This window comes from Melospiza georgiana, chromosome 6 (genome assembly GCF_028018845.1).
Source record: "Melospiza georgiana isolate bMelGeo1 chromosome 6, bMelGeo1.pri, whole genome shotgun sequence".
In the NCBI taxonomy this organism is placed as follows: Eukaryota; Metazoa; Chordata; class Aves; order Passeriformes; family Passerellidae; genus Melospiza; species Melospiza georgiana.
This window is the reverse complement of record NC_080435.1, coordinates 20,075,812-20,095,658: the sequence shown is the minus strand read 5'-3', so window position 1 is coordinate 20,095,658 and position 19,847 is coordinate 20,075,812. Positions and strand designations below refer to the sequence as shown.

At 36.6% G+C, this 19,847-nt stretch overlaps 1 protein-coding gene across 6 annotated transcripts in view; it reads left to right on the top strand.

Annotated features, from left to right (window-relative positions):
• The window catches only part of SBF2 (SET binding factor 2), a 229,334-nt gene extending 211,315 nt beyond the window's left edge, over window positions 1-18,019 (top strand). For all 6 annotated transcript variants that reach the window (XM_058026340.1, XM_058026338.1, XM_058026343.1 and 3 more), the window contains 9 exons: window positions 329-514; window positions 5,677-5,803; window positions 6,625-6,752; window positions 7,248-7,481; window positions 11,652-11,756; window positions 12,832-13,025; window positions 13,516-13,603; window positions 15,044-15,175; window positions 15,446-18,019. In XM_058026340.1, the coding sequence (XP_057882323.1) occupies window positions 329-514; window positions 5,677-5,803; window positions 6,625-6,752; window positions 7,248-7,481; window positions 11,652-11,756; window positions 12,832-13,025; window positions 13,516-13,603; window positions 15,044-15,175; window positions 15,446-15,544 (1,293 nt within the window). In that variant the 3' untranslated portion in view covers window positions 15,545-18,019. The remainder of the gene's footprint in view (window positions 1-328; window positions 515-5,676; window positions 5,804-6,624; window positions 6,753-7,247; window positions 7,482-11,651; window positions 11,757-12,831; window positions 13,026-13,515; window positions 13,604-15,043; window positions 15,176-15,445) is intronic.
• The last annotated feature ends 1,828 nt before the right edge of the window (window positions 18,020-19,847 follow it).

Below are 19,847 nucleotides of genomic sequence, written 5' to 3'. Positions count from 1 at the left end.
ATACTATCTTTTAAATGTTTATTATAAAAGGGCTTTCATTTCAAACAATTTAAATGTAGTAAGCATCTTAATCACCTCTCAAGTCTGTAGGTGCTTAGGTTTTACTTCTACAGATACCATAAAGTCTCAATGCAATTGAAGCTTTTTCATGTGGAATATTTGGTTTGTTTCATAAAAATGTGTGTGATAAAATACTTGTAATTGAGTTTATATGAAAGCTTTTGTTTTCTTGAACAATGAACAGTTACTGAATGCTTGCATTCATCTGCTAAAGGTTTCCCCTGGTTTCTGTCAGTGGTAACACAGAATATCCTGTCCTGTGGTGCAGGTGGTGTCTCTGGTGCAGTTGCTCAGTGACCCCTTCTACAGGACCCTGGAAGGATTCCGGATGCTGGTGGAGAAGGAGTGGCTCTCCTTTGGCCATAAATTCAGCCAGCGCAGCAATCTCACCCTCAACTGCCAGGGGAGTGGATTTGCCCCTGTTTTCTTACAGTTCTTAGACTGTGTGCATCAGGTGAGCCAATCTCTAACTTCCATTTGCAAGAAGGTTTCATGAAGAAGTGTGTGTATTCCAGTATTTCAGATGTTATGGGTTCAGGTTTGGGAGAAGATTAGTAACATCATTCCCTAGGTGTTAATAAAGTGGATGGATTTCACCCCAAGAAGAGCTGGAATGGTTGTCTAGAGGGCAGATAAAACTGGAGTTTCTCTCTGTTGGCATACATAGAGGAGACTGACCCAAAGCAGACTCAGGGGGATGGTTGGGAGTACTTCTCTATTAAGGTTGTTTAAGTAAAGGCTCCAATTAGAAGGTTTTTAAGCTATGAGTGGCTTTTAGAGTCCTTTATTCAGAAAGAAGAAAGGACTGATTTCTAGGACCTGGACTAGACAGTTTTTAATTTTTTGTGCCTGATGATGAGCCTTGAAGAGGCCTTGTACTGCCTCAGTTCTGGGAACAATGACAGCTATAAACCAGGGGTTCTGGGAGGTTCTGATTTTTATGTCTAATACATGTTCAGAAGAAGATGAACACCAACAATTGCGTTGTGTAGGAAGAAATTAGATTAAGAAGATTTCTTGCTAATGTAGACATAGCCTACATCCTGTTTCTGCCCCTGGAAACACTTTGCTTCAGTTTTGCTGTAATAAATCTTATAAAGTTGTCATTACAAGGAAATTATCTTCACATGCCTGTGCAGTATTTCCTTCTCAAGTCATTCAGAGATGACACAGGTTTTGGAAACAAATGGGTTATCCAGAAGAAAGTTAAAAATTAAATTCAAGGATTTGGATTTATTGTCATGAAATAGAATGGACCATGTTCTCTTCATGGTTTTTCTTTAAGTTATGTTTAACAAGGTCTGCAGTTCTAAGGACATGGAATAGTGGATTATAGTCATCCCACCTTTAAAAGTTGGAATGAAATGCAAAGTGGGACAAATCCCTGCTGTTCACAACTGTCAGGTGCAGTTTTGCCTCAGGCTGCACACATGTGAATGTGTCAAGGAAATACAGGAACATGACCTTTGTAATTCACCTCAGGGAGCAGCTTCAGTGCCTGCCACTTGTTGGAATCCAAATGCAAGGAACTCTCAGAATTTGGGGCCTGGAAGCCAAAACCTAGAATTAAACACAGGATTTGGTCTGAGACCTTGGAAAGGGCTTCCAAACTTAGGTGCTAGAATGTGGATTTATAGTTTAAAGCAGAGACACATTAAGCTAAGTAAAGGAAAGTTTAGAGTTTTAGAGTTTAAGATAGAGAAAAAATTAAAGTATTTGTTTTGTGCATCATAACATGATTGGCTAATAAAGCTTACACTGTAGCATGGGTCCATAAGACAGAATATTTAAGGATTGGGTCAAAAACGTAAATAGCCTTGTTGGCAGTGTTTTATTGGTCAGTAACTCCTTACAAGCTCTTGTAACTAAGGATCTTGGGACCTTCTGAACCATGCTGTAATGATTTGAGCCAAATTCACTCTTCCTTCCTATGTAGAACATAAAAAAATAAACTGCATAATCAAAAACTACTCAGAGGTCCCATCTTGAATTCCTTCCAAAATTCCCCCCAAGTGAATTATCACAGTCACTCAGCAGGTATCTGCCTCTGTCTTAGGCAATACACAGGTTATTAGGAGATTCATTTTCCAGAGAGAAGAGCATTTTGTGTTTGTGGGTTTGAGCTGTGTGCCCTGGACTGGTACCTCCTGCTGCCCACCAGGAGCTGTTCACTGCTGCTCTGGAGGAGAGAGCACCTCCAGTCCCTCAGCCCAGGCCTTCTTGGCAGCTCCCAGCCAAAATGCTGGGGAAAATTTGGTAGAGAAGGCCATTAGAAGCAGTTCAGCTTGTCCATCTGAAGGAGACAGTAACTTCTTCTGAGGAAAGATAGGGCTGTGAAGGGGTTATAATTATTTTGCCCAGTGTTATCTTCATCCAAGACAGGGCATGGGAAGCACAATCAGTCCAATATTGATAATACAGACTTGTCTGTAAGCTAAATGACCTACAGTCCCATGGAGAAGGAAATTCTGAGTAACTTTTCTAGAACTAGAGTTAGATTATCCTTCTAATGATAACTCTTCTAACTCATAGTATCGAGTTACCAAATTCTAACAGTGTGGTTGTAATTTCTAGGAAAAATGATTTTGAAGTCAAATTATTGGTTGAAATTTCATATGAATTCATCATAAAAAATAAGTTTTATCAACATCCATACCTGAAAATTTTTGTGAATTTTCATTGGTTTCTGTGCAAATTGTTACACAACTACAGAATCCAATTAGACTGCAACTTGACCCAGAAGTGTAAATATATTATGATCAGTTTTTTAAAATTACCCATTAACTGGAAGCAAACATTTGGTCCTTTCAAAGTACTTTTACCCTTTACAATCCATATACTAGGTGCAGTAAGAAAATTACCACAGAGCCAGTACATGCATTAAATATCAGGGGTTAAACTAAAGATCCAGAGAAAACAAATGAAGCAGTGATTCCTAAATTAGAACTGCATCATCTTATAAAAAGTCATTGTTTATGCCAATATCTCCAGGTGTCAGCTGAATTATTAATGCAAAACCGGTCTTTCACAATAGCAGCATCTGGCAGATGCTTTCCCTGCTTCTAAGGAGACAGAGTTTATGCAAGTGATGTCAGTGAGGAAGTTTCTCTTATTTTTCCTCTGAATCTGTTTGGTAATTTATTAACCAGAATTAAAACAGGATGATTTTCTAGAGCTGACATCTTTTAAGGCCAGTGAGGAGCTGTGTCCCAGCACCCTGTGTAAGAGGAGGTGAGTGCTGCTCCCATGGGAGGTGTGCTCAGGCATTCCAGGGTTTGCAGGAAAACCTCGTAGCCATCACCAGCACAGGACATTAGGAGTGCTGTATTCCTCATTCATGCTAAGGAAAAATTGATTTAAAAAAGCAAAAATCTATTAGAAAACTAAGGAAAGCTGATAGATCTGTAAGATTATTAAATACATTTAGGAGCTACTTCAGTAGGAACATGGTAATTTTAAAAACAACTCCAGAATGCTGAGTTTCTCTAGTCATAATGTTAGAAGCATTGTACAGGTTTAATCAGGTTTTAAATGTTCATATATTATGGAGATAAGACAACAATAATTACTACATTGCTTACCTCTATCAGAGAAATGTTTTATAGATGTTTTCTCTTTAAAAGTAAATTATAATTATCATAACTTATCGTTATTACAATATTTCTGCATCCAGAAATCTCAGAAATGGAATCACCCACAGCATTTAGAGCCATGACAGAATTTTATCAGCAGCTTGTTCTTGTAACTCTTGCATGTATTAAAATAATTGTTGGACTGTAAGTAGAAGTTAAGACCCTGTATATATTTCATGTCAAATAGCAGAATGTTGCCTCTCCTTCTTACAGTATATTAAAAAAAAACTTCTCCTAGCACAAGGAGAAAATATGCACTAAAGAAGATATGGAAAAAAACCCTCTTTTTTATAAATAGAGCTAAATATTTAATTTGTTGATAAAATTGAAGTCCCGAATTTATTATGGAAAAAAAATTGCTTATTCTTACATCTTTTATTCTTACAAATCAGTGCAGGAATGTAGTATTTGTATCAGAGGAAAAATGGGGATTACGTAAGAGTAGGTATATTGAACTGACATGTCTTAAAGTATCTGAGCATTTAAAATGCCCAGCCCCAAGATAATATTGAGATACAATAACAGCAAATTCTCTGACTGAAATGCTGTGTGGGTGTTTGTAGGTCCTTTCAAGGGATTTTCCTGTCACTGTTGTATGTTCAGTAGAAAACTTCTCCTTGCTAAACACTTATTTCCCCCTTTATTTAGCTGGTCTGTGTGGAAATATAAATGTATGGAGCTTCAAGTAATCTTAGTAACAATTCCCATAATTACTGAAAAAACCTCATGGAGTAACTGACAGGTTGAGAGAGAAACTGATAAGAGATTAGAGAGAAAATATGGAACAGAAAAAGGAGTGGTGGGAATGCAGAAGACAAGGCAGGGGTAGATTGCAGAATTAAAGGTACATTACAGGTTTGATGTGGAGCTAGACAAAGAACAGTGGGACTTACTTCAAATGTGAAATTCAGTCAGCAGTTTCTTTTTCAATTGCAAGCTGTACTTATTTCCACTGCAATTAGGAATTTTCAGTTAATTGCTGCGTTTATTCTGAAAATAATGGACATGAGTCATAAGTTTATTTGAAGAGTAAATTTTAAATTAACACACAAAATTTCTCCAAGCACTATCTCATCAAGATTTTTAGAATCTTTCATTTTGTATGGATATCAAGTATAAATATCAGTAACTAATGCTAAATTTTTTGCCATGAATATTAAACTTTGTGCTTAAGATCCTACATCAGGCTCTTTATGATAATGTTAAAGAGGAGCTGCTGTGAAGAACCAGCAATTTCACAGTGCTGTACTCTGATAATCTTGTATAGTTTTCTTAAATAAACTGACTGACTCATGTTGGAGTCATTCACTGAATCAGACAGATCCTCAGCCTAATGAGGGTAACAATTTAAGGAATGACATGGTTTTTACTGTTTTAAAAGAATAATGACAAGACACCTCCTCATTGTGGGTTTTTTTCATACTCTAATATTTTTGGTCATATTTTGAAAAGGAAGAAATATGTGTAGACTAGTTAGTACTTGAGGAATTGGCTGTTTCAGGAGTGGTAGGTGGATTCTCATTTGCAGCATTGTCTCTGTACTTGTCTGCTTTGTGGGGTTCTCAGCAATAGACAGAAATCCAATGTGAAATCTTTCAGTTAAAGGTTGAATTCCAGCCACATCCAGGAGTAGCATCTTTATCTGTGAAGTTATGTGGTGTCTCAAGAATTATCATAGAAGATTTCTATCCAGTTGGATTTCCTGGAAAAATCATGGGGATTGTTCAGAGTATGATACTGCTTATACACTCTATCTGCTCTGAAATGTTCTTGCAGCATAGAATATACATTCATTTATTTAGCCAAAAAAATATTCTAGAACAAAATGTTAGAAAGATTTTTGTGACACTTGCAATTTGTTTTCAGCATTCATGGGGGAATTGTTTTGCTGTCATTTCACTTTATTATTTCTTACATATCTATTTGTATTATCCTCAATATCCACTTTTTTCCTTTTTTTTTTTTTCTTAATTTTATTTTTTAGATTCATAACCAATACCCGACAGAGTTTGAGTTCAATCAATATTATCTGAAGTTTCTGGCTTTTCATCACATATCAAATCGATTTAAAACATTTCTTCTGGATTCAGATTATGAGAGACTAGAACATGGTATGTGTGATCTTTGTGTCTTGCATACTGCTTGTGTGGTTGTTGATATTTTTCTCCTCAATATTTGGTCTACAAAAAAATTTGCCTGGGTTAAGATGGTCCAGTAGCTGTGTGGTGACCACATAAGGAATTTCCATGTCATGAAATTACATTTCAGGTGTAGAAAGGAAAATGGAGGTGAAGAATATGTAGCATTTCCTGCATCAGTGATTCCTGAGCCATGCCTCTGAGGGCCCTAAGAGAAAGTACAAGCAATTAGTGCCATGCCTAATTGGCATAAATTGCTTAGTTTTTAGCAATTTTCCAGGTAGTTCCATTTTCCCTACTAAATACCTTCTTTTAACAGAAACAAAGGCTCTGTGAGTCCATCAGAGAGTGCACAAAGTTTCAAGAAAGAAAAGCCTTTCCATCTATTTCCTCCCACTTCTCCCTCCTGCATTATCTTCAGTGTTTCTCCTTTTATATTTTCTGTTTTACTCCATCTGTCATGTGCAGCCCAGCTGAGGCTGTTCTTGGGACTTGTCCACTCAAACATGCTCCAAACTTTTCTGCTTTGAGGGCTGTTTCTCATGGCCCATGATCAATTGTAATGCTTTCTTAAACACTGTTGTAGCTGTGCAGCAGATTAGACTTGAGCAACCATTTTATTCCAAAACAATGTTAATATCTATTATTTATCTTCTTTATTTGTTTCCTCTTGCAGTGGCATTTGATAGTAGAGTTTGCTATACCTTCAATCTGTGAAATTCCTTTAGTCTGTGCTTTAGCACTTGTTGAGCATTATCCCAAAGCCATCTTTTTGCTGCTCTTCTTTTCCCCAGGGACATTGTTTGAAGATAAAGGAGATAAACATGCCAAGAAAGGAATTTGTATTTGGGAATGTATTGAAAAGATGCACAAAAGGAGCCCTGTTTTCTTCAATTACCTCTATGCCCCTGCTGAAGTTGAGGTATGATTTTTGCTAAAATACAGGTGGTTTGTTATTCTGAGAGATTCCTTGAGTACTTTTTGGTATCTTAATTGTTCTGAGTTATGTATTTGGTGGACAAAATTAACCTTACCTGATTGACTGGAGCAGTATCTAAAAGGCATGGAAATGTAATTTAAAGGGCCAAATTCTGGAACAGGTATTCATGCATCCTGGTAAGCTAAATTAGGTTCCCTGTTTGATTTAATTAAATTATATGAATTATTATTAAAATTGTCTTTAAAGGGGAACTGAGTTTAGAGTCCTAATGGGATACATTTCACATTATCTGTATCTCTGTCTTATATGACAATGTCTGTGCCCTAGACTGGGCTGTGTCTTGAATAATTCTAGAAAATTCACAGTACACTCAACATTGTAGAACTCAATTTAGAATAATCTGGTAAATGCAGGTATTGTTTTGTAAATCTTAAATTCAAAGGCTTCCTACATGTCATGATACTTTGTTTCAAATAGGCACTGAAGCCAAATGTAAATATGTCCAGCCTCAAAAAGTGGGATTATTACGTAGAAGAGATTTTGGCTACAGGTCCCTCCTATGATTGGACCATGGTACCTGCAAAATGCAGTGTTTCAGAAGAAAATGACCAAGCAGATGGTTCAGCCTCTCAGACTAAGAGGAAAATAGTGTGGCCATGTTATGATGATGTAAAAAAAATACAGCCTGATGCCATCACCAGCCTTTTAAATGTGAGTACTTGGATTGCACAGAACAGTGACTTCTCTTATGCTCATGAAATTCATATTTACTTTTTACTGAAGTTATTGCTTTACAGGTGTACTGTTCATAAAGGATCATGATAGATGTCAAAACAGGTTTTAATAAGACTGATCTGGAGATTCTGGGAATCAATCAGACTTCCTGCAAAGCTGATGTTGTTCTGGATGCACACTTCCCTGGGAGCATGCTTTAGTTGTAGTCAACAACTACTCATGGATTCATTTCTTCATTGTCTGTTTTAAAGAATAAATAAAATTGTAGGTTACCTTTCATAGCAAATGCAGGAGCAGCTATTTTCGTTTGAGTAAATGGTGAATCTTGCTTTCTTGACTTCTTTCTCCTCATTTTGAAGTAGGTGTATGGTAAAATAACAACCCAGTTTCTTGGACAGATCAGAAAATAGAATCTGACACTTGTTGATTGTAACAACTGGGAAGCAGATACACAAACATAAACTGAACATCTTGGCCCACATTTCACAAAAAAGCTTGCTGTGATTGCTTTTAGTTTATTCATGTTTACTAAAAGCAAACTGATAAATTTAGATTTCTTCAAAATATTTTGGTACTTGAAATAGATGCTTGAATTTGACTTTTTCTTGTTTGGGCTCACTTAGGCTGCTTAGTTTCTGTCCTCATTAGAAGAGGAAAAATGATCCCATTATCATCATTGTTAGTAGTAGTTATTTAGAGTGATTTAACATGTCTTCTCTTAAAGATGAAGATGCTTGTTGATTACAATTAATTAACAGCCTAACATTTGGTTATCATCATAATTGATAGTGCAGGAAAATGACAAGGGCACTCTTCACTTCCATTGTTTTGAGCCACTTGCATGTCCAGATACATATCCCTGTGTGCAATGTTTTATTTTGAAAACTCTTTGCAAACTTTACCTTAAATTCAGTCTGGGATTATGGAGCCCACCTTTGCAATGCTTGGAAAATCAGGATATGCTCTAGGCCCTCAGTTCTCCTGATTCAAAGATGATTTTTAGCAAGTCTAAAAGCAGAAAGCTTCTGAATGGATGTGAGTCCTTGAAGATTTTGATAGAGAGTTAGCTTTATTCTGGCTTTATTCTGGCACATTCCTCAAATTCCTTTGGGCTGCTCCTTTCAATCCTGATTGATCGAACGCAGGAACGATGCTCAGTTAAAAAAAATAAATAGAGAGAATCTCATGTAAAACCCCCCACCTTGACTCAAAATAAGAGAGTCAGAACTTCTCAGAGCTTCCAACTTGCCAGAGGCAAGGGAAGAGCAGCCTCTCAGCAGGGAACGTTGTGGGGATTGTTCAGCAAAGCACAGGGAGGTTTGTATCAGGTAACCAGAGGCCAGGAGCACATCAGGAACACAACAATGTTCTCTTGCATTTCTTCCGGGGGTAGGTGCCAGACTGTCCATGTCCACAACTGTGAGAAAGTGCCATGTAACAGGGAAATTAGCCACATTATAGGCTAAAGAAATGTGGGTCAGCTTTTATAGAGTTTGAATGTTATTTGTGAATTAGATTATAGTAATAAAAGATAGCAATGGAAAGAACATTTGGAAGACTTTGGAGAGGTTGTATAAAGGTTACAAAAATATTCTTCTAAGTTTAAAAAGCAAAGTGAACGTTCTTTTAAAACAAGTTGTTAATTTAGGGCTATTGCTGATATAGGAGAAAGACCTCCTTTAATCATAAATCCACTGAGAATGTGTTGGTATCCAAAAAATGTTTCAATTGAGACCATATTTAGCATCGTAAATTACTGGGGAAGATTGAGTCTTGCTTAGTTTATAATGATAAGCCCAAATTTGTTTGTTCTAAAGATATTTTTCAATTGAAAACTAGATAGTGCACTTCAAGATGTAAAGCTGAAACAGAGAAGTTATTGAGTGCCTTAATTCAGAATTTTCAGGGTAGAATGTGATGCTCTTCTTTTAAGAGTGGATCAGATCCTGGTATTTGTAAGAATTGTGAGAAATGAACCTGTGTGCATTCACAGACATATTGTGGGTGCAAAAGAGGAGATCAGCCTCCAGAGTTCTGGAGCTGCTGCAGATCTAACTCGTGTCTCTACCATTCACATATTCCAAAGCAGGTTATTTAGCAGATCTTCTGGAAGGCACAGTAATGCTAATTGCTGGTTTTTAATTGTAGGAAACGGATATTCTTTATATATCTTTCTTTATCCTTTCTTTATGTATGTGTATATATTTCTGCTCCTGTAAGCCTGGACAACAGCAGATCAACCAGAGAGATCAATTTAAAGATTTTTTTTTTCTTTCAAGGAAATGCATCTACTCAGAATCCATTCCACACATGGAAAGGAAAAAAAAATCTGCTGCTTTCCATAAAATTTAAAACTGGAGAGGCAAGAGTAAATCTTAGTGATTTATTGCCATGTATGTTTTTTTACATGGGGTCTATTAAAGGAGAATTTAGTCCTAACTTTTCAAGTTATATACAGGAGATTGTTGAAAGTTTTTCGTGAAAGTTTTTCATTTTAAGTTCTGGAAGCACTACTCACCATGGAGCCAAAAAAGAAGGAATGTGACCCAGTTGCTAAGTAACAAGTTTCAGTTACTTCCAGATTCTGCAGAGAAGGACTTGTACTCAGAAGTCAAGACTAGGGCAGAAAGAGAATGATCAGATTAAACTGCCTAACTTAGGGCAATAAAGACTTCGTATCCTTTTGCAGAAATTTGGAAAGGATTTTATTTTAAAAAGTGTCTGGTAAATTGATTCACTTTTATGCCCCCAGAAGAGTTTTCCATTCAGCACTTTCAAAGACAAACAAGTCATCTAGAGAAGCCTTTAGTCTGGCTTGTGTTCATCATTCCTTATTTTTTTGTCTACCTGAAGATACTCCAAACAAAAGTATTCTGGTTTTATTTCTTAGCAGAAGGAGAAGCATATGTGACTTTCAGCTACCTTCAGTATTTAAAGCTTCTTGTTTGATTCTTGCTGTTAAGCTACATTTCTTATATTTAGTTTCTCTTTGGAGTTTCCTAATTTATCTTCAGCAAGGAAAAGTTTGTAGAAATATTTTGTTCCTGTTACATTGTCAAATGCTGGCTTTTTATTTTCACCTAAGAGTTCAAAATTTAGTTCAGAAGTTCATTTCCTTATCAAAATGTTTTCTTACTTTAAAAGTATAATAATTTTCTGTCTTTCAATTAATAGCAATTTCCTGAAAAAAATGCAATCAAAAGGTCAATAGGAATTAGACAATATTATGAAACCTACTTTAATTATTAAGTATGGTAGAAGTAAGTAGAGACTTTCTCTACTTCTAAAATAAATGTCTTAGGTGCTTAGTTAGCTTCTATATAGCATGAGAAGCCTATGTCCCGTGGCAGTTTTTTATCCCATCAATTCTTAATTGAATTTGCAAAATAGAGGTTTTAATTTTATTAATTAATAAGAAGATTCAATATAGCTGTTGAAAGTAAAAATGAAGAAAAGAAGCATTGCAAGGAATATGGACCACACTTCAAAGTCTTGACAAATGTATCAATGAACGTCCACAAGTAAACATAAACTCATAAAATTGCCTCTTCTTACTTAACTTTGCACTGTCTTATTAACAGGAAATAACCCTAACTGGAGGTTATCAACATAGGTCATATTCCCAAGTTCCACAACAAGAACATGTTGTTACAGTTTGGCATCCAGATTGAATAAATCTTTCTGTTTCATTTCCTTCTTTTATTACAGCTTTGTATCACATTTTATAAACCAGGGTAAATGTTAATATTGGCAGTGTCCAGTGTTGGTGTCGCAGCACAGAATTTGCTCTTTGTAAATATTTTCATAAAATACAGCCTGTCCTTATCAGTGTTGTGTTTCTGTTATGGCAGAAATTTCTGTTGTGGATGTTGAATTTTGTGTGTTAAGGGGAAATGGGGGAGAATTGAAAGCCTGGTGGCTCCTCCAACCTGGGACATGCAGGAGGAACAAAATGTGGCTGGTGCTGTCCTGGGGTGCCTTTGAGTCCTGATTCTGATGGCTCTCAGTTTATAGCTCGTGTGACAGAGGGGTTGGAACTTCACTGGGTGAAAACACTGACTAGAGAATGGCTGTATAAAAATGATTGCCAGGGAGTGATCAGTTAGAAATGTTTATTCTTAAGGAAACCCTTGTTACTCGTTTCAGGAAATCGAGAGGTTGGAAAGTAAATTAAATCAGAGCCCAGAGAGGTGGCAGCTTTTGTGGGAAAGGGTCAAAATGAATCTCAAGGATGACAGCAGACAAGACAATGTAAGTACAAAAGAGCTTGTCCAATGGAATAATTCCATTCCTGCTATATAGGCTACCTGAGGCACTGACTGTATTTCTTGGAGTGAAATGCTGCTTTTGAAAAACTGAATATGTTGTTCTAACCCATGATATTGGCTTTTGATTTCTTCATGTTGAAAAATGTATTTTTACTTGTGCTGTTTATCTAGTTGATTTTCCAAAGTAGTTTAAGGCATACAGATAAAATGAGCATTTGACTAATGCAGAAATGTATGATTTTATACATTTGAAAGATTCTTGAAGTGCTAAAAAAGCTCAATTTCTGAAAGTAGCCAAAAGGATATCACAGATTCTCAGAGATGAGTAAAGATATTTCCATGGCTGAATGGATTTATAATTTTTAAGTAGAGATAAGAAATATTCATGTTTGTGTTTCCAGTTCCTGACTGTGGTAACAAGAGGAGCTAACAGTATAGATACTTTCTAAATCAAAGGCTGCCTCTTTGGTCTCTGTGTGCACCAGGAATAATGCTAGATGCTGTTTTTGGGAGCTTGACCTCTGAATTCTGCACACTGAGTTACCAGTTCAAGACTGTATCTGTAGAGTGTTGTCATTTAGAATAGGCCCAAATACAGGGTCCCTCTTGTTCCAGGCTATTGAGATTCTACTAAAATGATGTGGATCTATAAAGTAGATATTGGAAGCCGTAGTTTTTCATTTCCCCCCTTCCTTCCCTTTGAAATCAGGGAAATGGATTGTACCCAAATGTCTGTTCAGTTTTAGATACTTCTGAGAGAGCAAGGCAAACACTGTTCAGTATCATGTCACTGGAATATATGAATATGTCACTTTTCTGAAATACTGATTTCTCCCACCTTGTGAACCCTTCTGCCTAAGAAATGCAAGGGCATTGCCATCCCTGTGGCTTCTTCTCTGAGGCAGCACTGACTTGTAATAGTAAGATTTTTTTTGGCCTGACAATAGTTCCCACCTTACATGTTGTACCATGTATTTATTATGAGTACAGCACTGAGACCCTCTCACAATTAGAGACACATTGCATTACCTTTTTTCTTTTATTTCCCTTCTTTTCAGCTCCGGAGACATCCTTCTGGCTCCTCAGGGATGATGTCACCCAATCTGCATTCCTATCAGAAGAGGTCTTTGTTGGAAATACCTGACAGTGGGCTGGGTGAGGAGCAGAGCTCAAGCATCTCTCCCTCCAATGGAGTAGACAGAAGAGCAACCACGCTGTACAATCATTTCACATCAAAGACTGATGAAAATAGGTAAACTGAATAATCAGACAGTAGTTAGCAATAATAATCACATAGAATATCACTGAATAATCAGACAGTAGTTAGTCATATTTTATTACATTGGTAAAAGTCTCTGCCTTAGGAAGCAATTAAACTTTCATGTGCACAGAATATTCTGTGGCTACCTTATTCCTTCTTTTTGGATTTGATTACTTTTATTTGTCTCAATGGGTGTGCCTCTATCTCCTACCAGCATCTTTCACCCTTCCCTTTCATTGGATGCACAAGCAAATTGTAGTTGTACATTTAATGCACCCAAAGTACTAAAAGGGTGTTTTATCTGCATATCACAGTTACCAACAGCTAAAATATTGGTTTAAATCTTGCTGGTTTTCCTGCAGGAAAATAAGTGTTTGATATGTATGTAATAAGTGTTTAATATGTATCATTTTGGGGCTTTTATTTCTCAGCAGTATCCATGTTATGGGATCAATGCCACTGTGTTTTCTGTCCCTCTCAGATCTTTTGAAGGTACGCTGTACAAAAGAGGAGCTTTGCTAAAGGGTTGGAAACCTCGCTGGTTTGTGCTGGATGTGACAAAACACCAGGTAAAATTCTTTTAGATAATGGATTTCTTTTATTATTATGTTGCTCTTTTTTTATTGTCTGGGTTTGTACAGATTGGTCTTACAAAGAATATTAGTAATGATGATTTTCAGATGTGATGTGTGCTACATCATTCATGATCTATCAATGTTTGTCTTGTGTATCTTGTAGCTCATACAGAATTTTGTGTGGATGGAGGAGTTTTAGTATTTTGCCTTTTTTTTTTTTGAAAGAAACATATAGGAATATTTTATTAAAATATATGATTGTATTTTAAAAATGTATAGGAGTATTTTAGATTAGTCAGAATCATGTAGTTAGTAGCAAAATTATTCCTAAGTGTCTACCTAATCATTGTACAAAATGGAGGACCAAAAATAGACATCTGTTGGTCTAAACTTTTTATCCAATTTACAATATATGCCAGAATTCTGCAGTAGAAATTTATGGTCTTGTTACTTCAAATAATGTTGGGTCATCAGGCAGTAAAATATTGTGAGCCAAATATTCCACAAAGTGGGGGTTATAACTTCTCAGACTCATGTATGCTTTTGTTTAAAAAAATTTAATTTATTGTAGTCCACACACTTTAAAATATGTAATATAGATAAAGACAGGCATCTCTTGAAATGCTAACTGAGTACTTTGAGATCAGTGTGGTAAATACCAACAAATGTGCTGTTTATAATTATTCTTCCTAATATATCCTATATATCTTCTATATAGGAGAAAAGGTTCATTTTGCAGGAGAAAAATAAACTTTTACATTTTTTGTATAATCAAATAGCCTTCTGAGTATGATAGATGTAGGAGTAATACAGGTCAATCCTAGCTGGAATTCTGTTGTTTGACTTTTGCTGTGAAAGTTTCTGTTGCTATTTTGCATTGGCTTATGGGAATTCGTTGGAGTTTTGTTGTGGGGACTTTTTTGGAACTTGTTTGCATGTTGGAACTCACTTTACAGAGTGATTAATATCCATATCAAAGTATCTTTGCAAGGACAAAAAAAAAAGGCACAGACTTTGTTCAACCTCTATGTGCACTATAGGAAAATGTGAGCTTTCTGTGTGATTTATAATTACCTAAAATTACACTTAAATTTCTGCTGATCACTTTGAATTCTTGAAATAGAGAGGATAATTGTTCTATCAATGCCTCAGTGAAGTAAAGCTTTTGTGTTGGTTTTATGTAATGACCAGTGAAGAAATGGTTCTGCTTTCCTGCCTCCCATGCCCTCTGCCCAGAGCAATCCATGACTATTTGCTTCTCTGCTCTGGAGCTCTGGGGACAAAATACTCTTCCCCCACCTCCTCAGCTCCTAGTCATCTTTGTGCCTCCCACCCTTAGCAGTCAATGCCCCCAGGCTGTATCCAGGAGAAGGGAATTGATCTGAAAGGTCCATCTAAAAGCACATCTGGGTTTTCTTTTCTCTCGCGTTCCAGCTGCGATACTACGACTCTGGTGAGGATACGAGCTGCAAGGGACACATAGACCTTGCAGAAGTGGAAACTGTGATTCCTGCTTCTCCAACCATTGGAGCTCCAAAACATGCCAGTGAAAAGGCCTTTTTTGATGTAAGTATATCTGGTCTTTATTTGATCTTTATGTGAAAGTTCCTTCCTGTCGTGTGTTTAAGCTCCTGGTTCCAGTCCTGCTGGAAGGTGTGAGCTAGGAAAGAGCTGTTGTGCCATCTCAAGACAAAAAAATGTTATGTACCTGGCATCACTCTCAACAGCAACAGTTCAAAAATGTTACATTCAGACCCAATTGAGTATTGCAGTTTGAAGTCTGCAGATTTTCTTTTCCATGTGATGACCTCTTTGTGTCCTTGTTTTTCCTTGCAGCTGAAGACAAATAAACGTGTGTATAATTTTTGTGCCCAAGATGCACAGAGTGCTCAGCAATGGATGGACAGGATCCAGAGCTGCATTTCAGATGCATAGAAAGGAGAAAAATGTTCCATGATAAAGTCCCATTTAAAGCACCTCATCCTGGAAGAAACTGAGTTCTGGAATGTTACTGACACACAACCAGCCTTCCTTACATTTCAGCCATTAAAGTTCATAATAAGTTCTTTTCTGTTTAATAATTATAACCACTGTAACTGCTATTTTTTTTTCTGCTGGGAGGACTTGAAAAAATAATAATCCATTTATCCTGAATTTCATCTTTCTTCAGTACAATTCCTAGCTAGAAAAGTGGGCTGTATTTGCACTAGCATCTGATCCGAGTTTTCTGATTTCAGAGCTATTCTGTTAGGAAATATGTCCAAAGGAAAGTTTAGAAATTTTCCCTTCAACCAGAAGTGTATTTTCACTTTATTTAGATTTTAAGCAGAATGTTCTTATTTCCAAGCTAGTCATGAATAAGAGGGAACATGTCTACAATTCCTAAAAACAGATAAATAAATGAAGCTGTGAGTCCAGTGACAGACACACCAGGTTGCCAATGTTTATAGACAGTCGATATTTTTAAAGACCAAAAAAGTGAAATGCCAGACTTTCAAGTGTCTTCTCAGTGTGCGGGTCATTCTCTGTCTTGTGCTCTGCTGAGTGCTTCTGCAATGTTGTTATGGAATTTCAGAATCTAGGGATTACCTGAAGACCATAGATAGCACTTTTATTTTCAATTCTGTTTGCAATTCCCATGGGATAAACGAAAGAAAACTGGCTGACACTACCCTGGAGCAATGGAAAACAACAAACTAGGAATTCAGTAGATGAAGGATCTCTTGTGTGTGAGTTGTATGTGTTAATTTATATGCTGTTCTGCTCACAGTAAAATAAAAAATAACGAACATGATAATGCACTAAACAATGAAGCAAGCACTTGCACTGAAATCTTTACAATGCAGACATTTTGCAGGACAGAGGTAAGTTATTTGTAGCAGAACAAAACAAAACTAGCTAGTTAACAGCATTTACAGATATTAGATATGTACATAATGAAGTTTGAGGTGTCGTGATTTGATACTTTTTAAACATTTTTTTGCACATTAATTGGAAGACTGTTTATAGATTTTTACTTTTGATGAACTTGTGTTTGTTCTGCTTAAAATCGTGGCGAAACATTTTTAATAGCCCCAAATTAGTTGAAATTTTACAGTCTACAAACAATGAGGACTTGAGTAGAATATGTAGGTAATTAAGCCATTGTTTTTACTTTGAAATGTTAATATGTTAAATAGCGCACTAATATTACAAAAGGTCTGTAAATATGATTCACTATTTTCTCATTTTTCCAGACGTTCTGCTTGTAATTTAATGTCAGCCTAACCAAACTGACTATACTTACAAGATTTTTCAGTTATTAAACTTTGTGGGTTTTTTTATAACTAATGTATTTTGTCAGAAAGGAACATAAATTTCTCACCACACACAATAGGAAATGCAGCTGTTTTTAATGCAATTGCAATTTCAAAACAAAAATATGAAGGATTTTTCTAGCATTTTTCAATTGATAAATTTCCACCTGTGACAATGGTGTTTGCACATTTGTATTTTTCTTTGTATATGAAGTACTTTTATATGTACTTTGTAAAATACTGATCCTGTTCTTAGGTTATATGAAGATATACATACCACTGCTTATTTTGTAACTGGTCAATTTTAACACTTGTATGTTATGTGATATATGTATCCTAACCATCTTGTAATAAATACACTCCTTAAGGAAAAGTAAAATCTTTCCTTATACTGTAAAAGAGAAAAAAAAGCAAGACCCACCTGTTGAAATATTCCACAAGGGCACAAGACAAATCCTTATTTACTCTGTATTAAGAATAGTGGGTGTATTCAAAGCTACATGGTCTTTTGTATACTTGTAAATATTCTGACCTAAAAGTTGCACTTGGGCATCCCTAACTCAAACACTTGTCAACAGTAACGCTAAAGAAATCAGAATTTAAAGCAAAATTACCATTCTAGCAAGTCTCAATGTGTAGCCTTCACCAAAAGGCTAAATACACATAATGTTCATATTGAAGTCATTGAATACTGATGTTAAATATATTTTTTAAAGAAAAAGATTCTGTATGGTATCACCAACATGAGTCAACTGCATAATTTCACCCTGAGACGTATCTCACTCATATCACCTTATGCAAAAATGATCTAGTTCTTAAACAAGAAACTATAAAAAAAAAGAAAATGGCAAGGTCTGACTTGAGACTGTGCATGTAAAAGGAATTCCTGAGTGGTGTGGGACAGCAGAGTCCAAAGGGAAAGGGAACGTGTGACAGAGTGGGGACCCGTGGCAGTTCTGGGTGCTGTGCTGCTTAGAGGACCTGGTTTGCAGATTGAGCTTGGCATGGATGCTAATGTTGCCTTAAATGTTGATCTCAGTTTTTAGTGTCTGTATTGATGGAAAATGGACTTGAGCAACTTAACTTAAAAATACCCAAATAAAAGCTGTAATGAGAGACGTGGTGTTTGTGGTGTCTTTGTAGGGAATGTACAAGGGAATGGTAGGAAAAGGCTCTCGGTGTGAGGACACAGAGTTTGCAGTGTCACCCTGGAGGTCTCTCCTCTGCAAAATGAAGATTCCAACTTGGAGAAAACGTGGACGAGTCCGCATAGCTTAAGTTACAGGGTTTGCCACTGTGCTTGAGTTGTAGCAGCAGCAGCAGAGTTAGGAACTGAGAATTTGTTTGGAAAAAATGCTGTGTACAAAGGGATTCAACTTCATATTGGAACATTTTCTAGAAGAATTCAGCCAGGATTTGGGATGAGTGGATGTGCTCCCCCTGCTGCTCCATCGCTATTGCACTCTGTGCATCAGAACATTGCTGCTGTAGAAAGGAGAATTACAACATCCCAGGTCTTACAGGAGGGGAGAGCTTTGTTTGTCCTTCTCTGTGTGCAGTAACAAAACATCCACGGCGTAGGTGGAGGAATGAGGCGAGTTTGGGCTTTGAAGAATTGTTACTGGGGTATTTTATCAGTGATTCTCTTCCCTATCTAACAAGTGTTTTCTATAAAACCCCTTTCTTTTGATGGAGCCTTAGAATTACTACGCTGAAAAATAAAATACTTAGCATGCCACACGTGTGGGTCACTGGTTATGTAATGGTACACAAACAGCTAACAGACCCAAGAACAAATGTTCAAAATTTTGTGTCACATCCCACACACATTATTTGTATCTGATATTTTGTGAATTTCAGACATAACAAAAATGCAGTGATCTTGTCCAAATACTGTCATTTTGCCTTTTCATCCTGTAATATTCTTGGAGAATATTGAAGTGGCTGCACCACATTTCTCATTTTTCATATTTGTGATCATCCAAATATTTTGTCTGTTCATGATTATCCTGTGGTTGCTTTGGAGAGTCAGAAGACTGGGATTAATCTACCCATTCCCCAGTTATGCTGAAGTTCATGCTAAGTATCACTGTTGCACCTACTTTTGGGGGTTTGTCTGTATTTGATCAGTTTCTTCCCCAATTTTGGCTACTGTGCAAGCCAAAGGCAGTGGTAGCATTCACATTCTCGTTCAGGGAATTTTCATCTTTGGGTTTTTCCACATCCAGCTTTTCATTAATTGACTGTCAGTAAGGTTGCTGGAAGTTCAGTATTGCTTCCTCTCTTCACTTACCAGTCAACATCCAGTGGGAAGTTACATTTTGTCCAGTTTCAGCTTGCATTGTATAGTTCAGGATTCCTCCTTCCTCTTCAAATTCTGCTTATAAGGCAGAATTTGCCCACTTAGAATAGGAAACATTGCTTAATTTTGGCACACTATCAGTTTTTCCATTGCCTACTTTTTGGTGAAGATGTGTTTAAGTGTCTTTTGGGAGATTCACAAGTTCAGATTTTACAGATTCAGATTTTATCTGAAACAGGCAATGGTAGGAGATGTAAATAGTTAAACTAAAAGCACCCCAGTACTATCCTGGAAGGAGATGCAAAGGCAGCAATTCTTTCAGGTATTGAATAGTGCTTCTTTCAGGTATTGAGTAGTGCTCCTTCTTGCCCCTTTACTCACCTACAAAAACCTGAGGCATAGTCTTAATTTATTTTATTTATGGATGCCTTGTTTATCAGTGTATATTCAGCAAATATCAATGAACACTTTGTTGTTCAATGAATTTCTCTCACTGTTCAACTCAGAATTCCTGGAATTCAAGCCTGTCACTAAACAGGAACTCCAAAACTTTGTAGTATCCATCTGAATTCTGTTATCTGTCCAAGAGTTATGCAAGGTGCAACATCCCTGGTCATGTCGAGACCTCCAGGAAGTTCAC